Source organism: Fusarium keratoplasticum, chromosome 1, assembly GCF_025433545.1.
Source record: "Fusarium keratoplasticum isolate Fu6.1 chromosome 1, whole genome shotgun sequence".
Classification (NCBI taxonomy): Eukaryota; Fungi; Ascomycota; class Sordariomycetes; order Hypocreales; family Nectriaceae; genus Fusarium; species Fusarium keratoplasticum.
The window spans coordinates 3,981,053-4,002,564 of NC_070529.1; the positions used below are offsets into that span (position 1 = coordinate 3,981,053).

General features: G+C 54.2%; 6 protein-coding genes across 6 annotated transcripts; 4 read left to right on the forward strand and 2 right to left on the reverse strand.

Annotated features, from left to right (window-relative positions):
* Window positions 1-18: 18 nt before the first annotated feature.
* Window positions 19-1,712, reverse strand: NCS57_00118900 (Aminotran-1-2 domain-containing protein; the record flags this gene model as incomplete). The annotated part of the gene is made up of 4 exons (XM_053051259.1): window positions 1,405-1,712; window positions 1,313-1,346; window positions 1,222-1,256; window positions 19-1,162 (listed from the first exon to the last, which is right to left on the reverse strand). Exons 1-4 carry the CDS (start codon window positions 1,485-1,487, stop codon window positions 19-21), a joined length of 1,296 nt encoding a protein of 431 aa, XP_052919774.1. The 5' UTR covers window positions 1,488-1,712.
* A 1,563-nt stretch (window positions 1,713-3,275) lies between these two features.
* On the forward strand, window positions 3,276-4,959 carry NCS57_00119000 (RING-type domain-containing protein; the record flags this gene model as incomplete). Its single annotated transcript, XM_053051260.1, has 3 exons — window positions 3,276-3,515; window positions 3,607-4,535; window positions 4,596-4,959. The coding sequence occupies 3 exons, from the start codon at window positions 3,276-3,278 to the stop codon at window positions 4,957-4,959; spliced, it is 1,533 nt and encodes a 510-aa protein (XP_052919775.1).
* Window positions 4,960-9,912: 4,953 nt separating this feature from the next.
* Window positions 9,913-11,656, forward strand: NCS57_00119100 (uncharacterized protein; the record flags this gene model as incomplete). The annotated part of the gene is made up of 9 exons (XM_053051261.1): window positions 9,913-10,036; window positions 10,091-10,144; window positions 10,215-10,357; window positions 10,410-10,439; window positions 10,493-10,602; window positions 10,660-10,787; window positions 10,839-10,947; window positions 10,995-11,065; window positions 11,115-11,656. The coding sequence occupies 9 exons, from the start codon at window positions 9,913-9,915 to the stop codon at window positions 11,654-11,656; spliced, it is 1,311 nt and encodes a 436-aa protein (XP_052919776.1).
* A 1,039-nt stretch (window positions 11,657-12,695) lies between these two features.
* On the reverse strand, window positions 12,696-13,850 carry NCS57_00119200 (Glyco-hydro-cc domain-containing protein; the record flags this gene model as incomplete). The annotated part of the gene is made up of 1 exon (XM_053051262.1): window positions 12,696-13,850. One exon carries the CDS (start codon window positions 13,848-13,850, stop codon window positions 12,696-12,698), a length of 1,155 nt encoding a protein of 384 aa, XP_052919777.1.
* A 4,364-nt stretch (window positions 13,851-18,214) lies between these two features.
* On the forward strand, window positions 18,215-19,789 carry NCS57_00119300 (Zn(2)-C6 fungal-type domain-containing protein; the record flags this gene model as incomplete). The annotated part of the gene is made up of 5 exons (XM_053051263.1): window positions 18,215-18,517; window positions 18,567-18,653; window positions 18,706-18,840; window positions 18,886-19,390; window positions 19,452-19,789. 5 exons carry the CDS (start codon window positions 18,215-18,217, stop codon window positions 19,787-19,789), a joined length of 1,368 nt encoding a protein of 455 aa, XP_052919778.1.
* A 717-nt stretch (window positions 19,790-20,506) lies between these two features.
* Window positions 20,507-21,454, forward strand: NCS57_00119400 (uncharacterized protein; the record flags this gene model as incomplete). Its single annotated transcript, XM_053051264.1, has 1 exon — window positions 20,507-21,454. The coding sequence occupies one exon, from the start codon at window positions 20,507-20,509 to the stop codon at window positions 21,452-21,454; it is 948 nt and encodes a 315-aa protein (XP_052919779.1).
* Between the last annotated feature and the right edge of the window lie 58 nt (window positions 21,455-21,512).

Genomic DNA, 21,512 nt, shown 5'->3' on the forward strand with positions numbered 1-21,512 from the left:
ACTACACTTTACTAGGACTTATACAAGATACTTCTTCAACCCTCTGAGTCTCTCCTTGGCGTCCTCGAGAACACTGTCCTCCTTACAGATGGCAAATCGCAAAAAGTTCTCGGCTACATGCGAGTTCTCCGGGAGGTAGAACTCACTCGGTGGAATCGCTGCTAGACCGAGCTCCGTAATGAGGAACCAGCTTAGCTGGAAATCTCGCGGCCGAGATGCAACACTGCTAGGGAACGCATAGCCCTCTGGGAACTTGAGTCTCGAAAAGTTGACAAGGACAAAGTAACCCCCCTGAGGGTCTGTGTATGGCAGGCCCAGCTCGTCGAGGACCTGGATGAAGCGTCTAATTTTGCCCTGCATCTCGTCTCGCGACCGTTCCCAGAATCCCATCTCCTCGGCCAGCTGGTAACCCGAAGCGCAGGCCTCTTGGAGCGGACTCGGGCTCGAGTAGCAGATCCGCATGTGCGCCGCGGCAACGTACTTGACGAGATGCTCCGGACCGATGAGGAATCCTATCCTCCAACCCGTCGCGTAAAAGGTCTTGCCCGCGGAGCCCACCGTGAGGGTGAGGTTCCAAAGCTCAGGGGAGAGTGTGGCCATGCGCTTTGCTGGCACATAAGTCAAGCTGTCGTAGACATCGTCGGCGATGATGATGGTGTTGTGCTCGACACACAGCTTGCCGATGGCGCTCAGCTCTTCAGTCGAGAATACTTTTCCCACGGGATTATGGGGGGAGTTGAGCACCAGCATCCGTGTCTTTGAGCCGAATGTACTCTTCAACTTCTCCATGTCCAGCTTCCAATCCCCCGAAGACGAGGTCGCCGTGTCCCCGTCTGCTGGGGGGCTCAGGGGCACATATCGAACGACGCCACCAGCCATGCGAATATTGCTGATGTACTGATCAAAATACGGTTCAAACACAATCACCTCGTCCCCTTCTTCGACGAATGCCATAAAGGCGCTGAGTATGCCTTCGTTTGCGCCAGTGGTGATGACTACCTCGGTGTCTGGGTTGAGCTCTCGCTCCAGGCTCTTGGAGTAGTGCGAGACGAGTGCGTTCCTGAGGCTTTGTCGGCCCTTGGCTGGGGAGTATTGATTGGCGTCGGCTCGATCAAGAGCATTCTTGGCAGCATTTAATATGAATTCAGGGGGGTTATAGCCACTATCAGCTCAAGTTAGCCAGGCCTTGTACTTGGGTTTCAATAGCACGGGGTAACATACAAGAAGCCCTGTCCCATGTTGACGACACGTTGGACCTGGAAAAGGTTCAGCCAAGGAAAATAACATCAAGAGTGCTTATTTATATTCTTACAGGTGACTGTGCGGCTGCGTTGTTGATCATGGACCTGAATTTAGGGTCAGTCAACACCTATCATGATGCTGGCCATGGGTGTTGAGGCTTACCAGACATCTTGGGGCTGCTTGGCCACCCTCTGTGCCGGCTGTGGGAGTTTCCTCGGGGGTCTACTTTCCGAAGCTGAGGGCATATTGCACGACGATATGCCTTTTCGAGCTGGTGTCGAGTTAACCGGTGTTGTGATGGCCTTGGAGACTATCTTGACTCTTTTATCATGTAAAGCCAGAGGAGAAGTTACGTGGCCGGAAGTAGGAAAGGCTACAACTCCATTATGGCTTCGTTCACTATTATTTATAGGATTTTTGATGTAACATCCTAGATAACAGCCCAGGGACGAACCGGACCTTGATTCAGTTCCCGCCTAGAGTGTAGATGCAGCCATTGGTCTATCTTGGGAATACTACCTTGATGAACCAATGCCAGTCGTTGTTCATATCCGCATTGGCGGAAGAGGCACCTGGTGCTTTTCCCGACGATAATGAGTGCATTAGCATTCAGTGTTTAAGCTGTGCGGGTTACCGGCGGGTATGAAGCGGAGGACAGATCTGGAGCCGATTAAACATGTTGAGAGTACGGCATTGTTGTCTGTTCTTTGTGCCGACCTTGGAGAACTGGAAGCCTCTTGCTGAACCGTCATTATCCGAACTAAAGCGTGGCCAGCTGTTAATCGAAGGAGCTGTGTTTCATCAGTTTAGACTTGTCTATGTTGTGTGTTGTGTCATGTGGAGATTCGCTGTATATCTATCTTGAGAAGCATGTTGCTGATGTATGTTTATGGACGACTATTCGTGGGTTTCCTAGGTCGAGTTTCCAGGGTATTAGGAACATGTTATATTCACGCTAGACACCCCCAACGAACTTGATGATGCTATTCCTTGGCCAATTCATTTCGACATTCCAATCCAATAGATTTGCCAAGGAACCACTGCTCCAAAGGCCAAGGACGTAGCATACCAAACACATATTGCAATTCCAGTCCGTCTCATCAATATCATGATTTCCAGGATCTGGTGCAGGGTAGCTCAGCTCGTGTTGCAGAGCCCAGGCTTGGCGTTAGCAATCATTTGCGTATCAGAGTCCAAGCGCTCACGCGACCCGAGCAATTGGCTGCCGACTATCCGCCCAGACCTTGGCTGACACTTTGAATGTAGCTTCTCCCCGGGATGAGTTGGGACGTCTTGGCGAGGAGGGACGGTGAATGGAGATGTAGACGAGATGAAAGAAATAAATCGATAATTTACATAAAAAGAATGAAAGAAAAATGCCAAATTTTGCAATAAAAACAACTCCTTCAATAGTCTTTACAGTGGTTAAAGTCTGGGCTTGGCAGATGGTCGAGGCGAGAGCGCCAAGCGTTCAGTGCGTCGCCTTCGCTGGCACGTCCTTCCAAGGTTGGCTCGTACAGCGACTGCCCTCTCCTGCGACTGGCTGGCTCGTGACGGACTGCAAGTCGGAGCGGAGCCTTTACCCTCCCGGACCCTCCGTCAGCGCCCGCAACTTGGAACCAGCCATGCCCATCACGGGAAGGGGAGGTCCATGTTTGAAGTATGGATGGCCAAAGTGAGTGAGTGACGACGGTTGGGATCCATCTCCAGGCGAATTCTCTCTCCCTCTGCATCTTCCAACGCCCGACGACCAAACGCGCAAACATCGCCCGTCGTTCGCTGCCAACGCCAGAGCCAGTTGCGCTCTCTTCTTCCCCCATCGAGATGCCGTCTCTGTCCATCTGACAGGCCGTGTCCCTTCTACCTGACTTTCCGCCGCATCCTGGTCCATTCCTCGACTTCCGAAGTCGCCTCACTCCCAGATCCCGGTTCCCGCTTTTAGCCTCATCCTCAGCTACCACCACCATCACCCGTTGTGTTGTTTTCAACCTCGACTCGACATCCATCGCCAACCCGACCACCCATCACCCACCATGAGGCCCTTCATGGTTCCTGGCATCGCCAGGAAACTATCCTTCCTCTTCCTCGCCCTTACCGCCGTCTCCGTCTCCGCCCAGCAAGATGTCACCACCACCGCCGAAAGCGAGGTTCCCGAATGGGCAAAGCCTCGCGGCATGCAGCTGTCCCTGTCGACGAATCCAGGACTCCAGTTCGCTGTTATTCCCCTCACCCCGAACTTGGGCTTGAACGATACAACCGGCGTGGTTATTGATGTACGCCATTTGCCCCGGCCGACATGACGATGACGACGACGTCTGTCGACTGCGACTATGATTAAAGAATGGTGCTGACAGGAAGATCAAGGTCATTCGAATCAATGGCGACATGATTGCGGCAGATCAGTCCAACTATAACAAGATCAACGAGACCTCCGACGTCGCGTACCTATCCTGCGACGAACCCAAAGACGATTCATACATCCAACCCGAAAAGATGCTGTACCAATTGATGACCACCAAGCCTCACATCAGAGCCATCGTGCTCTACTCCACAAGTTACACCTGGTGTTCAATCAGCCATACCGGCGACCTCGAATACACCAGCATCCTGTCAATGGCCGACGGCGGAGAGGCCATGCAGGCGCTAAACTATCTCAACCGCAGCCGCGGTGACAGCGTTAGAGTTTCCATCACGGGCAACACCACCGACGACAATGCCCAGGCAGATGAGGACTCAGGCAAGAACAATAACGCAGTAGCCATGAGTGTTCTGTACAGCATTACCGGCCTCATCACTGTCCTGTTTCTCGCTATTATCGCGACAGGCGCAATTAGAGCCCATCGATACCCTGAAAGATATGGTCCGCGAGGTGCGCTTGGTGGCCGACCCCGTCAGAGCCGGGCCAAGGGACTCGCCAGGGCTGTCCTCGACACTATCCCCATTGTGAAATTTGGGAATCAGACACCAGCAAAACCGGATCCTGAACTAGAGCTAGAACCTACCGAAGGAAACGATGGAGCAACGCAGCGGACTGCTTCGCGCCTAAGTGAGGCTCGGCGATCTGATGCAGCACCGGTAGTAGGCGCTGATAACGAGCCTGTTTCGGCCGGGGCTAGAGCCGCATCATCACCCGAAGATGCCGAGGGCAAGGATGACGATCATCTGGGGTGCTCTATCTGCACAGAAGACTTCAAGGTTGGCGAAGACGTTAGAGTCTTGCCCTGCCAGCATCAGTTCCATCCTGCATGCATCGACCCTTGGCTGATCAACGTGTCCGGCACGTGCCCGCTCTGGTAAGTTGGAGCCTTTGTAATATCTCGAACAATGGCCCTAGATGCTGACCCATTCCACAGCCGTTATGATCTACGCCCCGGCAAGGGCCACGAAGGTCAAAATGAAGCTACTGGGGACACCAGTGCACTACCCCCGCCGCTTGCCCTTGAGGGTGCGGAGAACGATGCCCCGCTAGCATCCCATCGCAACCGGTTATCACGGATCTTTGACATTAATCGGCTTCGAGAGGGGACGGTGGAGGAGCAGATTGACGCCCTACGGCAGATGCGGGCGGAGACGAATGAAGCTGAGCGGCAGCAGACAACAGAAGCTGTAGATGGCGAGTCTCGAGGCCAAAGCGCACGATTCGCAACCAAGCTAAAGGAGAGATTCCGCATCCGTACTCGCGCCCAGTCCGGTGAGGATCATGATAGCCAGGGTTGATGCCTCGAAGGGGTCAGGATGCACTCGGAGATGCAGCGTGCCGAGTGAGGGGATCTGATCGCGTGGCCACGGATAGCCACGCCTAAGAAACGTGACTGGAACGTGCAGCTCGTGGATGATCGACAATGAAAACGGGAAGCCTCAGGTTTCCATGGGGAAGGGATATTCAAGCAAGCGGCCACTGGTCAGAGAAGCACTCTAAGTTCGGCGTCGGGATTGGCAGGGGGGAAGGCTCTTGATTCTGGATTGGACAATTTGGCAAGCATGGCACGGCGTTACAAGGGGATACACGAAATGAGGGTTTGCACTCGGCCGAGTGGCGATCCCAAGCATCATGATTGACGGTCACAGCTGGAAACTGGTTTGAAAAAACAGTGTAGCATATACACGATCACTCGAATGATATACACTTACGCGGCGCCCTCATATGGGCGACCCTGGATGACATCAGGTACGTCGCCATCAAAAAGTGCCGTTGCGGTCAATGCCGAGATTGACTCGAATGTCAATATCATGGGAAACAGAGGCAATAGCGTGTGACATGGCGCTCAATGATGATGGGGATACAACAAACCCATTTCGAGCGATGCGCATTTGGGATGCCAGGGCCTGCCCTCACATTTGCCAACCAGGGTCCATCATCTATCAACTCGAGTCAGTCATGGTGAAAATCGGCGATAGTGCATTGAATTGTGTATGCAAATTGAAAAAGGTTGCACCAGCGCAGGACCGGCTTCTTGGTGATCGACGTGCCAACAGCTTCCCACCCGTCAGCGGCGATCAATAGTTTCGTGCGAGACGATTCGGAGTAGGCAGCGGAAGTCCCGTCCAAGGGAACCGTGCGGGACGGTTGAAGGTATCCTGGGTATCATTGTTGCTTGCAGATGAGGCCTTTTTTCCCCTTGTTGGTCTTGACGTGCAGAGAAGCAGATATCCCGCAGATCGACGATGGCACCCGAGGCAATAGAGTGCAGCTGGGGCTTGACGCCTTCAGTTATGCTACAGAACTTGACCGTTTGGATGTGCAGGCTGTCAAACCTCGTCTGGTACGCAGGCCGGTGAAGATGGCGCTGTGGCTGTCGGGATGGGAGACGCGGGGAGAATCTGGAGGCGTTAGGGATCACAGGTTAAGATCTGTATTCCACGCAGCTTCAGCCGTCGAGTGTCGCACTGCAGGCCTGTTTCAGAGCTTGCCCTCTCTTTGGAGATGCCTGCCGGGATATTGGGCGTTCATGTGTCACGGCAGTAGAGAAGCAGGGGCAAGGTAGGGTCAAGTAAGCTTTGGGGGGAACGGGCGCTCGTTCCGGGGGTGACGAGGTGAGACAGGGCTGCAGCTCTGGCTTTGTGGTCGGTGAAGGAGGGACGGGCGACGAATCTGGAGATGCCACGGCAAGCTGTTGGACCAGTGGGCTTGAACGTCATCTGCAGGTATCTCCGCCAAGATCTCCGGAACAGCAGAATGGGGGGGATGATGCACGTGGATGGAACAATACCAGAAGGAAGTTTGGGGGTGAGATGGCAGGTTGCACGTCAGAGGAGGATCGTTGATGGAGGTGAGAAGGAGGAGGAGAGTTGAGAGGGAGGCACTCACCAGAGCTGCAAGAGCTCTGACGTTCAGCGGCACGCAGACGCGCAGTGACATCCCTCGACGTAGCCCTCCGGCATAAGGAACCCATCTCGACGAACCACGGACGCCGTCAAGCTTCTGCGCATTGACGATCGCACAACCTGCATATCCGTGGTTCCGCAGCCACGGGCCAATGGCTTCTTGTCCTAGGACCGGATTTCTGGGTAGCTCTGCCCCCAACCAGAGAAACAGAGAGAGAGAGAGAGAGAGAGAGGTCTGACATGTCGACGGAGTGATGTACTAGTCGACGTTGGCGCTTAAGTTTCCAGAGCTCTCTACACCGTCCTCCTCCTTCCTCCTCCTTCCCATCTTGGCTTCGGCAGATTCGAGGACCGTCGAGCCGTTAGGCGGGACGATCTTGCAGTGGGCCACGACACATCACAAGCAACAGTGTCGGGAGCGGATCATGCTTCCTCGTGCTAGCGGGAGCCCTAGTGTGGTGTCTATTCCAGGCGGGAGGCAAATCCAGGCCAACGGTGACGGCTCAAGGTTCAGAGCTACAGGACATGAGTGGGGAACGGCCAGTCCGAAAGGTTGGGCTCCCCCCCATGAGCATAAACCTGTTGTTGTCTGGTTGGTCGAGTGCCCAGAGGTGATGCTGTGCGTTGTCGCTGAGATATTCTTATGCGTGCGATGACGGGCATTGCGGCAGATGGCTGTGAGGCGAAATACTGCAGAAACGTTTGGAGGGGACGGGATGAGGCCGAGCACATGGCATTGAGAATAAGGGTCCCAACCACCATCAACAGACAGTGCAGAGCTTCGGAGGAATACGAAATTCGTATAACAAACCAGAGCTGAAAATGTCTCTTGGACATGATCTTGCTGCTGAAGGCTGTGGAAAGCCGGGGTCAAGTGACTGCTGAAAGGCGGTATGCACCAAGTCTCCGCCACAACGCCCGTTCACGAATCCCCATACATGAGCCAAGCCTTGCAACTGACACAATCAGAGAAAAGACCACGACAACGACGGGCGACGGAAACCATCTCGGAGACGGGGCGGGCGCCCTAAGGGTCCATCCCGTATCTGTTCAGCTGGTGTAATTGGAGCGCCCCTCGATATTGCGTAGCTGCAGGGCGGCGTCTAACCCCCATCTGCACATGAAGTTGACGATGGAGGAGAGACTCTCAGTGGAGCGGGTTGCCTAGAGATAGAGCACGTGAATGCTAGCTTCAGCCTGGGGTCGGTAAACTCCGCATGAGCCCCAGAATTCAATTGCTCTTGTCGCAGCAACGTGCCATGATTCGTCGCTGCTTGCAGCACTCGAGTCGCGATGTCTTGGGAGGCGGATGAGAATCGCATCCGGACTGTGGATCCCAAGCAGGTCTAGCCGGGTCTAGTTCCTCTTGGGAGGCAATGTTGTTGTGAATGTATTTGTAAGAAGAGACAGGAAAAGCAAGCATTGAGAGACATGAAGATTGAGCGATATTCAAAGGGAGAGATGAGAACAAATGGTGGAACCGGGAGAGTAGCTGGTGGCTCTATCAATTGTGACTGTAATTGTACCTCCCTTGTATGCGCTTGAAAGTGACGATATAGGTATCCCCAGGTAGACTTGATTGGCTGGCATTGCTCCAGGATTGCCAAGCCTTCAAGTTCCTTCCCAGATCGTGGCTTGCCTTACACAGAGCCGTCAAAAGGTGGGGGCTTGGGGGTCCATCCATGGGAGGGGAAGGAGCTCCCCACAAGCTGCACGCACAAGCTTTTGACCCTCAAGAGACTGAGACCTCACCAAACCAAGTTGGGAATTGTCCAAGCACAATGACACTCAGACACACTCATCACCACACACACGCATTCACACTTGGGCGCATCCACACGCTCTTGAAGCAAGCACCTTTGCCCGCCGAGGGTGCCCGCGATTTCTCGGGGCGTTGAGATCGACGATAACCGGGCACACTCTGTTGCGCCGCCCACTGTCCGTGTGCGCCTGCTTGTGCTTTCTGCAGACCTGCACCCAATTCACCGTCAAACGCATCTGTCTTGTGTTGGTGGCGCCCGGCCTCGAGTCTGAGTTACCGATGCTCTGCAACGCTGTTACTCGCCGGTTATTGCGAATCGGCCACCTCCCGCATCGGGTCTGTTCCAGGATGTGCAGAAGCCATGCCGCACGGGAGGGGGACGGGATGATCCACATGGAGGAGGAGCCCTTTATCTAATGATGGAAGAGGCGGCGTCGGGGTCGTGAGGGGCAGGACAAGAGAGGTGAGGCCAGGCAATCTTCAAAAAGAAAACACGGCCGGCGTGCTCCAACGAGCGTCGATGTGGTTTCCCCTCCAAAACACCAAGACATTTCTCGATATACAACTCCCGGACCCGTGGCTCTGGTTTCTTTGCCCCTCGACATCCAGGAACAGACCCGCACTTATCCATAAGACTCTTTCCGTTCCTCGATTTACTTGGCGTCTTGTTTGCTTCTCGTTTTCCCCTTGCATCCGCTTCTCCATCTCTGGACCTAAACCACTTGGCAATATAAACTCGACTCACGTACCTACTTCAAGATCGCCGCCAGGACCACAAAACACCACAGATTGCCCATTGACCGAGCCCAACGACACAAACTCTCGAGTTCGACTGGATCCTCCACCATCTCATTCCAGATACGTACCCACACAGTCTCCGATCGACTCCCGCCATCCTTTGTGGTCCCCTCCAGCCCCTAAGCCCGTCCACTTCCATCGGTGGCCCAAGGGATAACCACGCGCCACTCCAACTCTATTATTCACGTCACCCTCCAACGGAACTGCGCTGCTGAGGTTCCTCGTACTTGAGCCCATCGGTTTCTCCCTCTTGCTCAAGCCTCTGTTTCTCCTTGCCGCCGACTCTTGGCCACCCTATGCTTGGTCCTCATTGCGTCCTCTGAGTCCCTTAGTTGCAGCTCTGCCCCATTTCGTTACACGCCGAGAACCTCCACAGAGTCTGGGCATAGTGCAGAGCCACACTTGGGACAGAATCTGGCCCAAGGCTGCGAGTTGCCCTCTGAAGCTCTGGTACATCGGCCTCTCTCACACTCTTAGCATCCTGTTATATTCCCTTAGTCGCCACCTTTTATACTTTGGCCTCTTGGTTACTTCTCTTGCTCCATCCCCGTTGCTCCGATCTCCATCCTCTCCATTCTTGTCTGCTCTCCCCGGAATTGCTTGGCACAGCTCGGGAGCTCCCACTTCTCGGCCGGGTCGCCTTCAAGGAATTCTGAGAAACCCTCTTTGCCCTTCCTATTAATATCACACCTACCCTATCCATGCGGTAACTACGTGTTTCCGCCTCTGTCGAGTATCGTGCTGGACCTTGGTTTTTTAGACCCTATCCCTCAACACCGTCCAACATGGCTCCGACTCCGTGGTTAGGGCCTCGCGAGCCCCATGTGGCCAAGGAGGTGCCCATAGGCGGCGATATCATGTCGATTATCGTCACTCTCGCCGCCGTCACCGCCTTGTCGGCCTTTCTCTGTCAGTTCTTGGTCGCCACATTATCAACACCAGAAGACTAACTCGCGGAAACAGCTCAACGGTTCCTTGCCGTCAAGTCATGGCGAAGGTTACCCTTTGTTGTGTGGAGTAAGTCCATCATGGTCATCGGTTTGGCATTGAGATGGGAGAAGGACCGATACTGACCGACATCAAATAGTTGTCTTCGCTATCTACATCGACTCATACTGCTTCGTCTTTGCCACAGCCCTCCTTCAACAAGTCTTTGGCGTCAACACCAATTACAACATCTGCCACGGCGCCATCTTACTCTGTTTAGTTTGCTATGTAACGACAAAGATTGTAAGCCGACCCGAGTGCCTTGGGTGCTCGCCATCCGCTAACTTTGATAAAGCTCATCTACGTTTTCCTCGTCGAGAAAGCAGTAAGTGGCAACAGGTCAAGCTGTGGAAGGGGATTGTGTCTGACAACTACCAGTACATCATTCGAAGTTCAACGGTACGAAGGATGAAGTCGAAACTTTACTTGTTCAACATGTTTGGCATGCTTGGCGGCTACACAGTTGTGGTCATTCTCAACTTCATCTTGTAGGTTTTGTTTTTGGCATTGGCCGGGTTGTCATGACTAACCAATCCGTTTCCCAGCCGTATCGCGAAAATCGTCAACGGAGAATGCGTTATTGGCATGCAGAGCATCTCCATGATCCCTCTCATCACCTTTGATGCCGTGGTTAATGTTTACCTCACCTTTCTCTTCCTTATTCCTCTCAAGAGTAAGCGATGCAAGAAGCCGTATTCAAGAAACAGCATCCTAATGTTTCTAGACCTTTACTCCTACAAAAACCTGCCCAGAACCACTGCCAACGCCCGCCTCCGTAATGTCGCCTTCCGCACCTTCGTTGGTGCCTGCTGCACCTTGCTCAGCAGCATTGTGTATGTATGCACTTGGATCTCGGGGACTGCATGCTGACATCTCATAGCAATCTCACTGTTTTGATGGTTCTTGATGGCGAGCCCGGTTGGGTGTGCCTCATGTGCTGTAATAGTGACAGTATGTTTACATGGTAACCTTCCAAAAAGTACGGTGCTAACAGAACCAGTCCTCTTCTCTGCCATTGTCATCCAATGGGTCACATCTCGCGACAGTGCCGGTTCCTCGAGCCAGCCGACCTCTGCCGCTGCCGTCGACGGAAGTCTTCACGCTAGACGGCCGTCTATAGCGCACCCCCTTGGCCCAGTACACACCCCTCACGCCCCCAACTCACCACATGGCACCGATGCCGAGGTCTCGCTTGTGGCCTCGGCCACCGCTCGCTCCTCGTCTGATAGCCCCGAATCCGAACTGGCCAAGATCCACTCGGGAACGAACGGCGGCGTAGTAGTCACGACCACCATTCATCGCCAGAGCCAACCGAGCAGTGGCTTCGGACTCGAGATGGAGCGGAAGGACGGAAATGGCATGAGACTTGAGGACGACGAATCGATATATGGGTATTCACCACGACCAGCGAGTTTCGCCATCAACCATGTCGAGATTGCCGAACCTCCTCGGACACACATCACAGGTGGTAGCAACAACCATAACAACCACAATAGCCATCACAGCAATCATCATCATACGAAATCTTTATCTGACGGTTGATGAATCGACATGTTGAATTCAAAAGTAAAATGGGGAAGGGGGTATTAGGCATGCTACTTGTGGCGTTGGTGGGTTGTTTAGAGGAGCATGGGTAGCTAGAGGAGTTGTTTTACAAGCCATGATACATCCGGGGCCATTAGATGGCACATGATTTTGAGTAATGTAATATTTGGATACCATGGGGGAGTTATTAGACGTCCGGCCCAAAAAGAGGATGAGATATGAGCAAGGAGAATGTGGGGGGGAGGACTTGAGTGTTGCCAAGTCATAGTATATACCCAACCAATGTTGACGAAGATTCACGACCCTAAACTAAACTTCAGCCCAGCCACAAGTCGTCACGTTGACAGGAATGCGGAGATAACATAGCGTGGCTGGCGGGTAAAGTGCGATATCAACAGGGGCCGCTCTGGAACATCATGCACTGAGTCAGTCTGCCAAGCAAAGTCCCGAGACTCTTGTGTCGTTCATGATTCGCATTGGGCAAGACACGAGGTCAAAACACGAGGTCAAGACACGAACGAGTTCAGCCTTGTGTGTGCCACCGTCTCAGACCGTGACCACAACGACGGGAAACAACGCCGCATCCGGGGATAGCGACACTACCACGTTGTCTTGGAATGCGACATTGCTCAAATTGTCACGTTTGCAAGAGTCTAAGCAGTCAAATCGCTATTCATTGTCATCGTAGCTCGAAGAGGGTATCTGCGTGCTATAAAGTCTATCAAACTGCGGGTGGCGTCTATAATATGAAATCGGGCATTCCTTTTGTTATTTTTCAGAGTACGAAAAATAAAGTGACCATGTTTTTGAAAAAGCCTTTTTTTTAGAATCCCGAGTGCCGGTAAATAAAGTAGGCAAACCCACACAATGAGGTTAGATTGCCAACATATGTACAGAAGAAGTCGACGTGCGCCATCCTTGACCGAGTTTTCCACCAATTTCCCAAAATGCCCGTGCTGAATGTTAAGGGTATTCCCTAGCGAGTGTACAAGAAGTAAGACGAACTTTGGGGCCTTGCGCCCTGGACCGTGGTCGCTTAGGCCGAGGCGTACACCTTGCCGTAGGAGCTGAGCTCAGACGCAGAGGTCATGAGCATGCCCTGGGAAACCATGAAGTAGGAGTAGGCGTCGAGGTACTCGAGGGACTCAAGTCGGGGAATAGCCTCCTTGAGCCAGCCAGCAATAGCATCATCAGAACCAAAGGGGGCGAACTCGGTGAGCCAGATGGGCTTGCCACCGCAGGCCTCGTGGGCAGCCTTGAGGTGCTCGAACAGGGTCTCACCGTACTCAACCTCGGAGTACCAGTGGACGTTGCAGAAGTCGTACTTGCAGCCGGCAGTCTCGCAAGCGGAGACCCAGCTCTTGAGCCAGGCAATACCCTCACCGGCAAGACCGCTGTTGCTGATGGAAGGAGCACCGATGAGAGCCTTGCCAGAGTAGCCGTTGAGAAGCTTGACGTGGGAGGCAGCAGCGCGGGCGGGCTCCATGTTGGCCTGACCACCGTTGTCGGGCTCGTTGAAGCTGAAGATGGCCTTGGCGCCGTTGGAGAGGCACTCGTCGATGTTGTCCTCGAAGTACTTGACCTTGTCGTCGGCATCACCCCAGAGAGTGGGGATGTAGTTCACACCCTTGATGCCACCAGAGGAAGGGCCCCAGTTGTAAGCCCAGCCACAGTTCTGGCAGTTGGAGGCGAAGGTGTTGGCCAGGTCGACATCGTTGTAAGCAATACCACGCTTGCTAGAGAAGCCAACGGAGCCGCCGCTAGACTGAGAAGTGGTCTTGGTGTTGGTGGTGGCCTTGGGAGCAGCAGCAGCAGTGGTGGTAGCGGCGGGCTGAGCCTCCTCCTTGAAGACGGCCTTCTTGGGGGCCTGGGAGACCTTGGCAGGCTTGGCGACCTGGGCGAGGGTGGTAGGCTGGACAGAGACGGGGGCGGGAGCCTCAACCTGCTCCTCGGCGGGCTTCTCAGCGACCTGGGTGGGAGCAGCAGCGGCGGGAGCGGGGGCAGCAGGAGCCTGAGAGACAGGGCCGAAGTAGTTGTTCTCCCAAGAGACAACCTGGCCGTCGATGGTGGCAGTGATCCACTCGGCACGCTTCTGGACGTGCTGGTGGTGGTGACGGTGGGCGTTGAGGCCGAGAGCCGGCTCAAGAAGAGCGGCGGTGGCAGTGAGAAGAGTGAGCTTGTTGCCGATCATGTTGACGATTGTTTGTTGGTGAAGGATGGGTGTGGGTGGGTTGATATGTGCTTTTCTTGTATCTTGCTTATGCCGTGGAATGTCAGACGCTGTGATCAGTGCCGATAATCAAAGAATGAAACAGATATTCGAGGTTGTATGTAGTGGTTGGATCACAGTCACAGAGACGAGAGCAACACAGCAACAGTGAACGACGAAGATCGAGGTGAGAGATGTCGGCACGGCCGAAGAGAGAGGATAGCAGTCTTTCAAAGACGCGGAGGGAGAGCTGACAGCGGAGCTGTGTAAATAAGGAAGGGCAAACGACAAAGTCGAGGCTTGAAAACAACACAAAACGATGAGGGAGAGAAAGGGGAAGGGAGTGTATTCGAAACGGGGGAACTGGAGGGTTTTTGAACAAGGAGTCTTCTCGCCGAGGCGTGAGGGTTGCAGCGGAGGGGAGGGGGTACATGTTGCGAGGTGGGATGAAATGTATTAGCCCACGTTGAGAACAGCAAAAAGATACCTGCTCTTCCACCTGAGACAGGTCACTTTCCTATACGACAGCACCGCTGGGGTGTCTCCCGGACTTGGAAGTGCCCCGCAGTGGCATCCAAGGGCCCCAAGAGCCTCCACTGCAGGGGACGGGTTTGGGGCGCCTCTAGCGTGTTCAGGTCAAAGTCTTGGTGCACTTCCGCATTCTCATTGGCTGGTTGGTGCGGTCCTGGCGCTGAACTGCAGTGGATTCTGGTGGGTGCCCGATGGCTAACGCCAGGAACGCCAGGGCAATCAAGCCTTTTCTGCCAGGGGCACACACACCTCATCCGGACAGGGCACATGATCAGGGCTTCCGATTGGCCGTGTTCAACCTCAAAGGGAACAACCTCAGTGCTCGACCCACGACCCAGAAAACATGGGCCAACGTGGCAGTCTCGGCGAATCGGTGATGCGACCACTCACGGCGTGTTTCCAGGGCGAAACTGAAACGACGGGCAGGGAAGCGCCATTTTTATCGTTGCTCGCCTTCCCTTCTTTGAGTCTACTGCAGGTCCCTCTGCAGGAACAGAACAGAAGGTGGGAGGAAACAAACAGCTGACGGCCCAATCGACGGAAGAAGGCATCATTCTAGTGTCCTCGCTAGACACCGCTCACGATTGCTTCACCGATCGGTAGTGACTGATAGAGTCCATGCCTGACTCGGCGATCCTCCACCGACGTGCACACGCTATTTGGAAATCTAGCGGGCGGCCGCGAGAATCAACCAACTCGTTTACAGAGCCCCCCGGCACTCAGTCCAGCATTGCCGGGTTCCAGAACGCCATCGGGGCGGGCTCTGGGCGAGGATCTTTGTCGTATCCATCGGCCAAGACCGCGAAGGGTTTGGCCAGGGCTGAGCTGAGCAGAGCTGATCTGAGCAGCAGCAATGCGCGTCCAGAGGCTATCGACAAGCCAAAGTCAATAAACCTTGCTTCTGGCTCCTGGGCATTCCAACGGCATCGCACCACGACATGCACGATTTGCGTCCTATGACGGCCACAGATAACAAAAAACCTCTCACCGGATGAAATTTTCATGATCAGATGCAAAGCAAGCACACACACACACACACACACACACACACACACACAAGCAAACAACTCGCCTCGCAACGGAACAAAAACTAAAAGTCTTGGCTTCTTCTCTGATCCCAACCTCTCGGGAACCACATCCAAGGGCCACGTCGGCTACTATTCCGATTCTTGCTTAGCATCCGCCATGTGAAACAGCAACCGAAATTACTCCCGCTCGCCAAGGAGCCCTCTTCCCAGCTGTTCCGCGCGTCCCTCCTCTCTCCCCTGTCAAGTTGTCAGTTCAAACCGGGGTGCCGGATCGGATTCTGCTGATTTCCGCCGGATGGGCAAGATGTGAGAACGCTTTGGGAAAAAGCTTGGCCTCCGAAAGGAATGCGAAGGTGGGATCAAAGGTCTTGCTCTCCACAGTCACCCTACCATGCCACGAGGACAGACAATGTGACTGCCGTGATCTATCTCTGGCATGTATCTGCAAAACCCTCTTTGTGTGTCATTGTGGGAGATGCAACAAAGCTTGAGATCAGATGGTGCATGCAATTGGTCCGGCACTGACGCTGGCAGGTCAAAGAAGCTGGCTGGTCTGTCTCCGTCCCGGTCTGATCTTGGTCAATGGTCTCCCTCCCCCTTCTTGGCAATGCGCATGGTTGCAGAGTGCTTACGTGGTGCAATCAGCTTTCATCTGGTGCCGGTCCTAGTGCAGTTCACGTCTTGACAACGTTGAGGTCTGTGCAAGCCAGCATTGCACTCCTGTGAGATTTGACCACCTGGCTCCGTTGATTCAGGGCCACACGTGCTGCCCTGCAGAGATACCGTCTCGGATCCTGGCTGGCCGTGTGAACGGTGAGGCCGTAATTACAATCTGGGTGCCCTGGTTGCCTCGTCAGACCGGATTCATGCTGGCATGGGATATGGGGTCCAACCCAGCTTGGATGATCATATGTCAGCACCATATAGCGCCATCGGACCTGGAGTCTCGCATTGGGGCTGTCTGGTCGATGTTGGTTACCTCAACGATTCGATGAGGCACAATGCCATCAGTCTTGTTGATATCGCAGACGGTTAAGCATCACTGTTTGACCTACCCGTGTGTATGTCAGCACAAGGTTATCTGCATTCCGTGCCGTTGACTGCGGGCAGTGGCACGTTTCTATTCGCCCCCCAGTGTTTCAAACTTACATGCAGATGCTTACTTGAATCATTGGTCATACCATACGACAATCTGTGTAAGGCATGTCGGGTCAGAGCGTATCACAGACATACTCGAGCCATAGGCCAGCCTGATACTGTGAGCAGACCACAACCACTTGTGTTGTTATTGTGCCAGGACTCGAAGGACAGTCTCTAGACTAGAGAACAACGAATTGCAAAACAGATGCTGCCCCCTTTCTCCTGGGCGGCAATGAGCCCACAGAATCGGTCCATGTACTGTAGGGTAAGCGTGTCTGGATCACCACTCGGAGTTATTTGGTCCAGCACGACAAGGGGGCAGGGGATGGCCATGAGACAACCATCTTCCGTTTGCGGCGCTTTGGGTTCTCGTCATTCTGATTCAGATGTCTGCTTGGCGCCGGATCCTCACTTGAGGGTGTACAGACGCTGGCGCTAGCATGGACTTGTAGACCAGAACCAAGAGCGGCACCTGACAATTGCCCTTTGGGCCACGACCCGTTTCAACTCGACAAAAAGAGAACAAAAGCAGCTGTTTGATCAACCGCGAGGCTGCTAAGTTTAGAAAGGACCAACGGTTCATGATTGACGCGGGGATCGTTGGAAAATCCAAGCGCCGGACTTTGGATGGAAATTGAAGCGCCCGTGACGGTTGACTTTGGTGGGAGCCCAGGCGCGCGCTTGTTTGTTTCACAGTTGAGCCGATCAGAGCCAGTCAGAGAGAGGGTGGTGAAGAGTCGACAACCTATGACATCAGACTTTAAAGAGGCCGTTTTCGGAACCATTTTAACGGCGGAAGAAGGTCGTCAACGGCAAAGAGCATGCCGAGTTAAATTAAGAGTTGATAACGTCTTTGCAAAATTGCGCCGACCGAACGATAGGCTGCTCAGCCACCGACGGCAACTCGCAGCGGATCAAACGGCACGGGGCAATTCATGCTGCACTTTATTCCTCCATCCAAGGCGGAGCTCAGAAGTCCATGTCACCTTGAACCGTTATTGGACTCATGTTATAATGCTGCCTGCTCGTCCACCCACACCACGGCTATTCAGACTGACCGAACACTCTTCGTCGGGTTAAGGTTAGTCCACGGGCCACGCTCGCCAAGGCTAGAGATCCCTAAAGGGGAATGATGCCGCGAGAAGCGGCGGATTGATGACCCGCCAACCCGCTCAACCTGAGGGGCAACACTGCCACTGTCACCGATGAATGACTTGACGTGACCAGGTTGACGACGATGGGAGCACTCAATTCAATTAAACTACTACCTAATCAACAAGAGCAACCGCAGTTGGGCGTAAATCCAAACTGCTAAGCCACCACCAGCTGTCTCGCATGTCCTGAGGGGATCGTCAAACCGGGCTCCCACACGTGACGACGCGATATCCTGATTCGCTCATGGTGTCATGTTCTTCTGTCTCGGCACTGGGAAGCCCTCTTTGTGTGTCCATCTTCAATCGATCGCCCGTCCAAAACCTGGCTTCTTCAAATTTGTCAGTCAGCGAGAGTAAAGAAGCAACGAGGACGATAGAGAGCGAAACCAACTCCCTCGAGATATACTTGAACCCCTCTCTCATCCACCTAGACAGCTTGTCAGAGCTGCGATAGCTTCAGCCACAGTTCCTCCCATCACCTAGACCGACCACCATGGACATGTCCCAGGAGTTCTCCCCGGATATGCTGTCGTTCAACGGCCAGCCCTACATCGACTACAGCGCCTTTCTCCAGGCCGACGAAATCAACTTTGGCGACAATGCCCAGGAACAGACCAACACGGGGCTGTCAGACTCGTCCGGCAAGGCCACACCACCGAGCTCTGATGCCCAGAGCGCATCCAACGCCAGCACCGAGATAGCGAGGCGGCAGCCGGCTCAGAAGCAGAGGCTGGAGCGGAGAGGACACACCAAGAGTCGTCGGGGATGCTACAACTGCAAGAGAAGGCGTATCAAGGTATATCTCGCGTGTCATGATTGCCTCGACTAGGCCTAACCGTGCCCAGTGCCAGGAGACGCGCCCTGCGTGTGGCCATTGCATCAAGACTGGCCTCAAGTGCGAGTACCCTGCTATGCCACAGATCACACACCAAGTATGCTTGTCTAGATCCCTGAAACTGTCATCCATCGCTGACATTCCGCCAGCCGCATCACCAAATTCCGCTCTTCAGCTTACAGGACATGCGCTTCTTCCAGCACTTCCTAACACAATGCTACCCGCACCACCCCCTGAAGCAGGAGGAGATCTGGACGCACGAGATACCATGCATTGCACACAACGTATGTACTCCTCGTTAACGACACTTTCGTCTCTGACAACCGCAGCACGAGTTTCTTATGCATGCCATCCTGGGATTCTCAGCGTCCCAGCTCATCAAGACTGACGCCAGCATCGTCACAGCCGCCATGAGCCACCGCGTCAAGGCGATCAGGGCCATAAAGAAGCGCCTCTCAGAAACATCCAGAGCGCCTATTGAGTCCGAAGAGGCGAATGCCATGATAGCGACCTGCTTCGCTCTGACGTTCCAATCCGTCAGCCTCGAGGATGGACTTGCCGAGTTTTTGACGTTTATCCGAGGCATCATGGTCGTGGGAATACAGATGATGTTCCGAGGAATCAAGCCTCTGTTCCAAAATATGCCGGAGCAAGAGCAGGACGCACTCCTAGAGCCACTCATGGAGGGCCTGCCGCTGATCCAGAAGGGCTACGTCGATTCCGCCATGGAGGCGGTCGTGAATCTGAAGCCGCTGTGCAAAGAGCAGGTGGAGATAGAATACCACCAGCACCTGGTTAACATTCTTGAGCAGCTCTATCTCAACTCGTGGGATGGTGAGTTCTTGTTACCCCTACCGTGATATGCAAGCATGGATCTGACCTTTTGTTCCCGCAGCCTATAAAGCATACACGAGACAGTACGGCTGGTGGATGATGCTCCCCCACGACACGTTCGAAGCCCTCATCAACCCAGATAACCAGGTCATCATGCTGCTCCATTCGCACTGGATCGGAATCAACGAGATCATGACCCCTATAACGGGGCAGGAGAGGCAGGTGGCGGTCAAGTACTCGGAACGCGACACGGAGCCCGACACTGACCCAGGCTTTGCGCGCTGGCTCAAGTATATCAACGCCCACATCGACTATGAGCACCAGATCTACAATCAGTGGCCCATGTGGATTGAGGAGCAGCTGGATCGCGACATCACCTGCCTTGGTAGGATTCCGTGAGGAAGGGAAGAGGAGGAAGTACAAGAGGCTGAGGGCATACGTCAGACTGTCGATACATTTGGACTTGTGAGCGTGGCGCTTTGGATGATGGATCCCTGGGAATGGATGTTTCCAAGATGGAGATGATCATGTATTGTTGGGCATTTTCGAATTTGCCAATAACATACCCCACGAGCGTATAGCCCGTATAACTCGTTCCACCAATGATTCATCCGACATTCAGATGTGACTATGCCTGACAATCACCTGACCCCCGTAGTAGTCGGGCACTCGTCTGCTGCGCCGCCACGATGGAAGCCATTCCCACCGGGACGGCACCGCCTCAGCACGGCCCCACTCCGTAGATCTCGCATTCATCGTATTCCACGCATCGAGATTAGAGGCGGGGCATGGATCACGACAAGGGCCAATGACGTTCGACGTGACACACAGGGCTGAAAGATGCCCGACGATATGCCCCGGGCTGTGGTTTCGGGGGGGCCATCGTATTCTTCGGGTTTTGCGATTGATCTGTGGCGATGGGAATTTGTGCGAGGGATACGATGGCGGGGTTTTGAGGATATATAGATGGCTTTTGCCTTGGCTTTTACGAGTTGAGTTGTCAGTCAACAACACACATCAAGTATAAGACTATAAGTCAACACTTCTGCAAACAAAAACACCCATCTTCAACAACACCAAAGCAACCCCCAGTTTCCATACAAAGGCATCTACACAATGACAACAACAATTGAGACCATCTCGGCCCCGGCCTCCGGCCTCCACCGGCGATCCACGGGACACTCCACCCTCCCTCCGGACTACGAGGCCACCGAAGGCTACGAACTTGCCCAGCTTTCACCGGCATCTTCCTCAGCAGAGTCCCTCCCAAGATACACAACCACCTACGAAAACGGTGGCTCTAGCTCATCTGCCAGAGACCCATCTGGCTTTCACCCAACAAAGCTCCTCCAGATTGAAGCCCCCGGCTTTGCACTCATCGCCTTCCCTCTGCCCCCGCGTCCGGACCCTATCTACGTATTTGGCGTGAACCCTACTGGTGAACTCGAGCAGGCAGAGTACGTCTCTATCCGTCCGGCACGCAACTCGGGATCTTGCTTCCTCGCACGCCCAGACGACCCAGCCCAGACGCCTATCTGCACCACCACGTACCGCTTCGGCCCTGGCAAGCCACCCAAGATCCGACTTCTCGGCGGTGCGGGTGAGAATGAGCATGATGAGGAGTTTGAGCTCAGCTGCAAGGGGTGTCTGACACGCAGCGTCGTCATGCGAACTCACCTCGGTACCTTTGAATGGCGGTACAGCAGCCGTGCTGAACGCCGAGCAGCCCAATCTTCTGTCGGCGAGGATGTCGATTGTCTACTTGTCCTCGACCGGGTGACCAACGTCGCTCTCGAGGGCGGAAAGCAGGAGGAGCGCCGCAGCAGAGTCGCGCAGTTTGTCCGCAGCGCTGGACTCCGCACCCCAGGCACCCGGAGGAGCACGGCGGGCAACGGAGGTCGGCTGATGCTGGACCTGCGGGAGTGGACTGACCGGAAGGGAGAGGCGGAGCAGATGGAGCTGTTGGCCGTGGCGAGCTGCGTGTCGATGATGAAGAAGGAGGTTGACAGGAGGAGAATGCATCAGACCATGGTCATCATGGGAGGTGCTTCTGGTGGTCCCTGAGGGCTTAGTGGTGAAGGATGTGATGATGTTGATACCCACGTATTTCTTATGTTTTTGT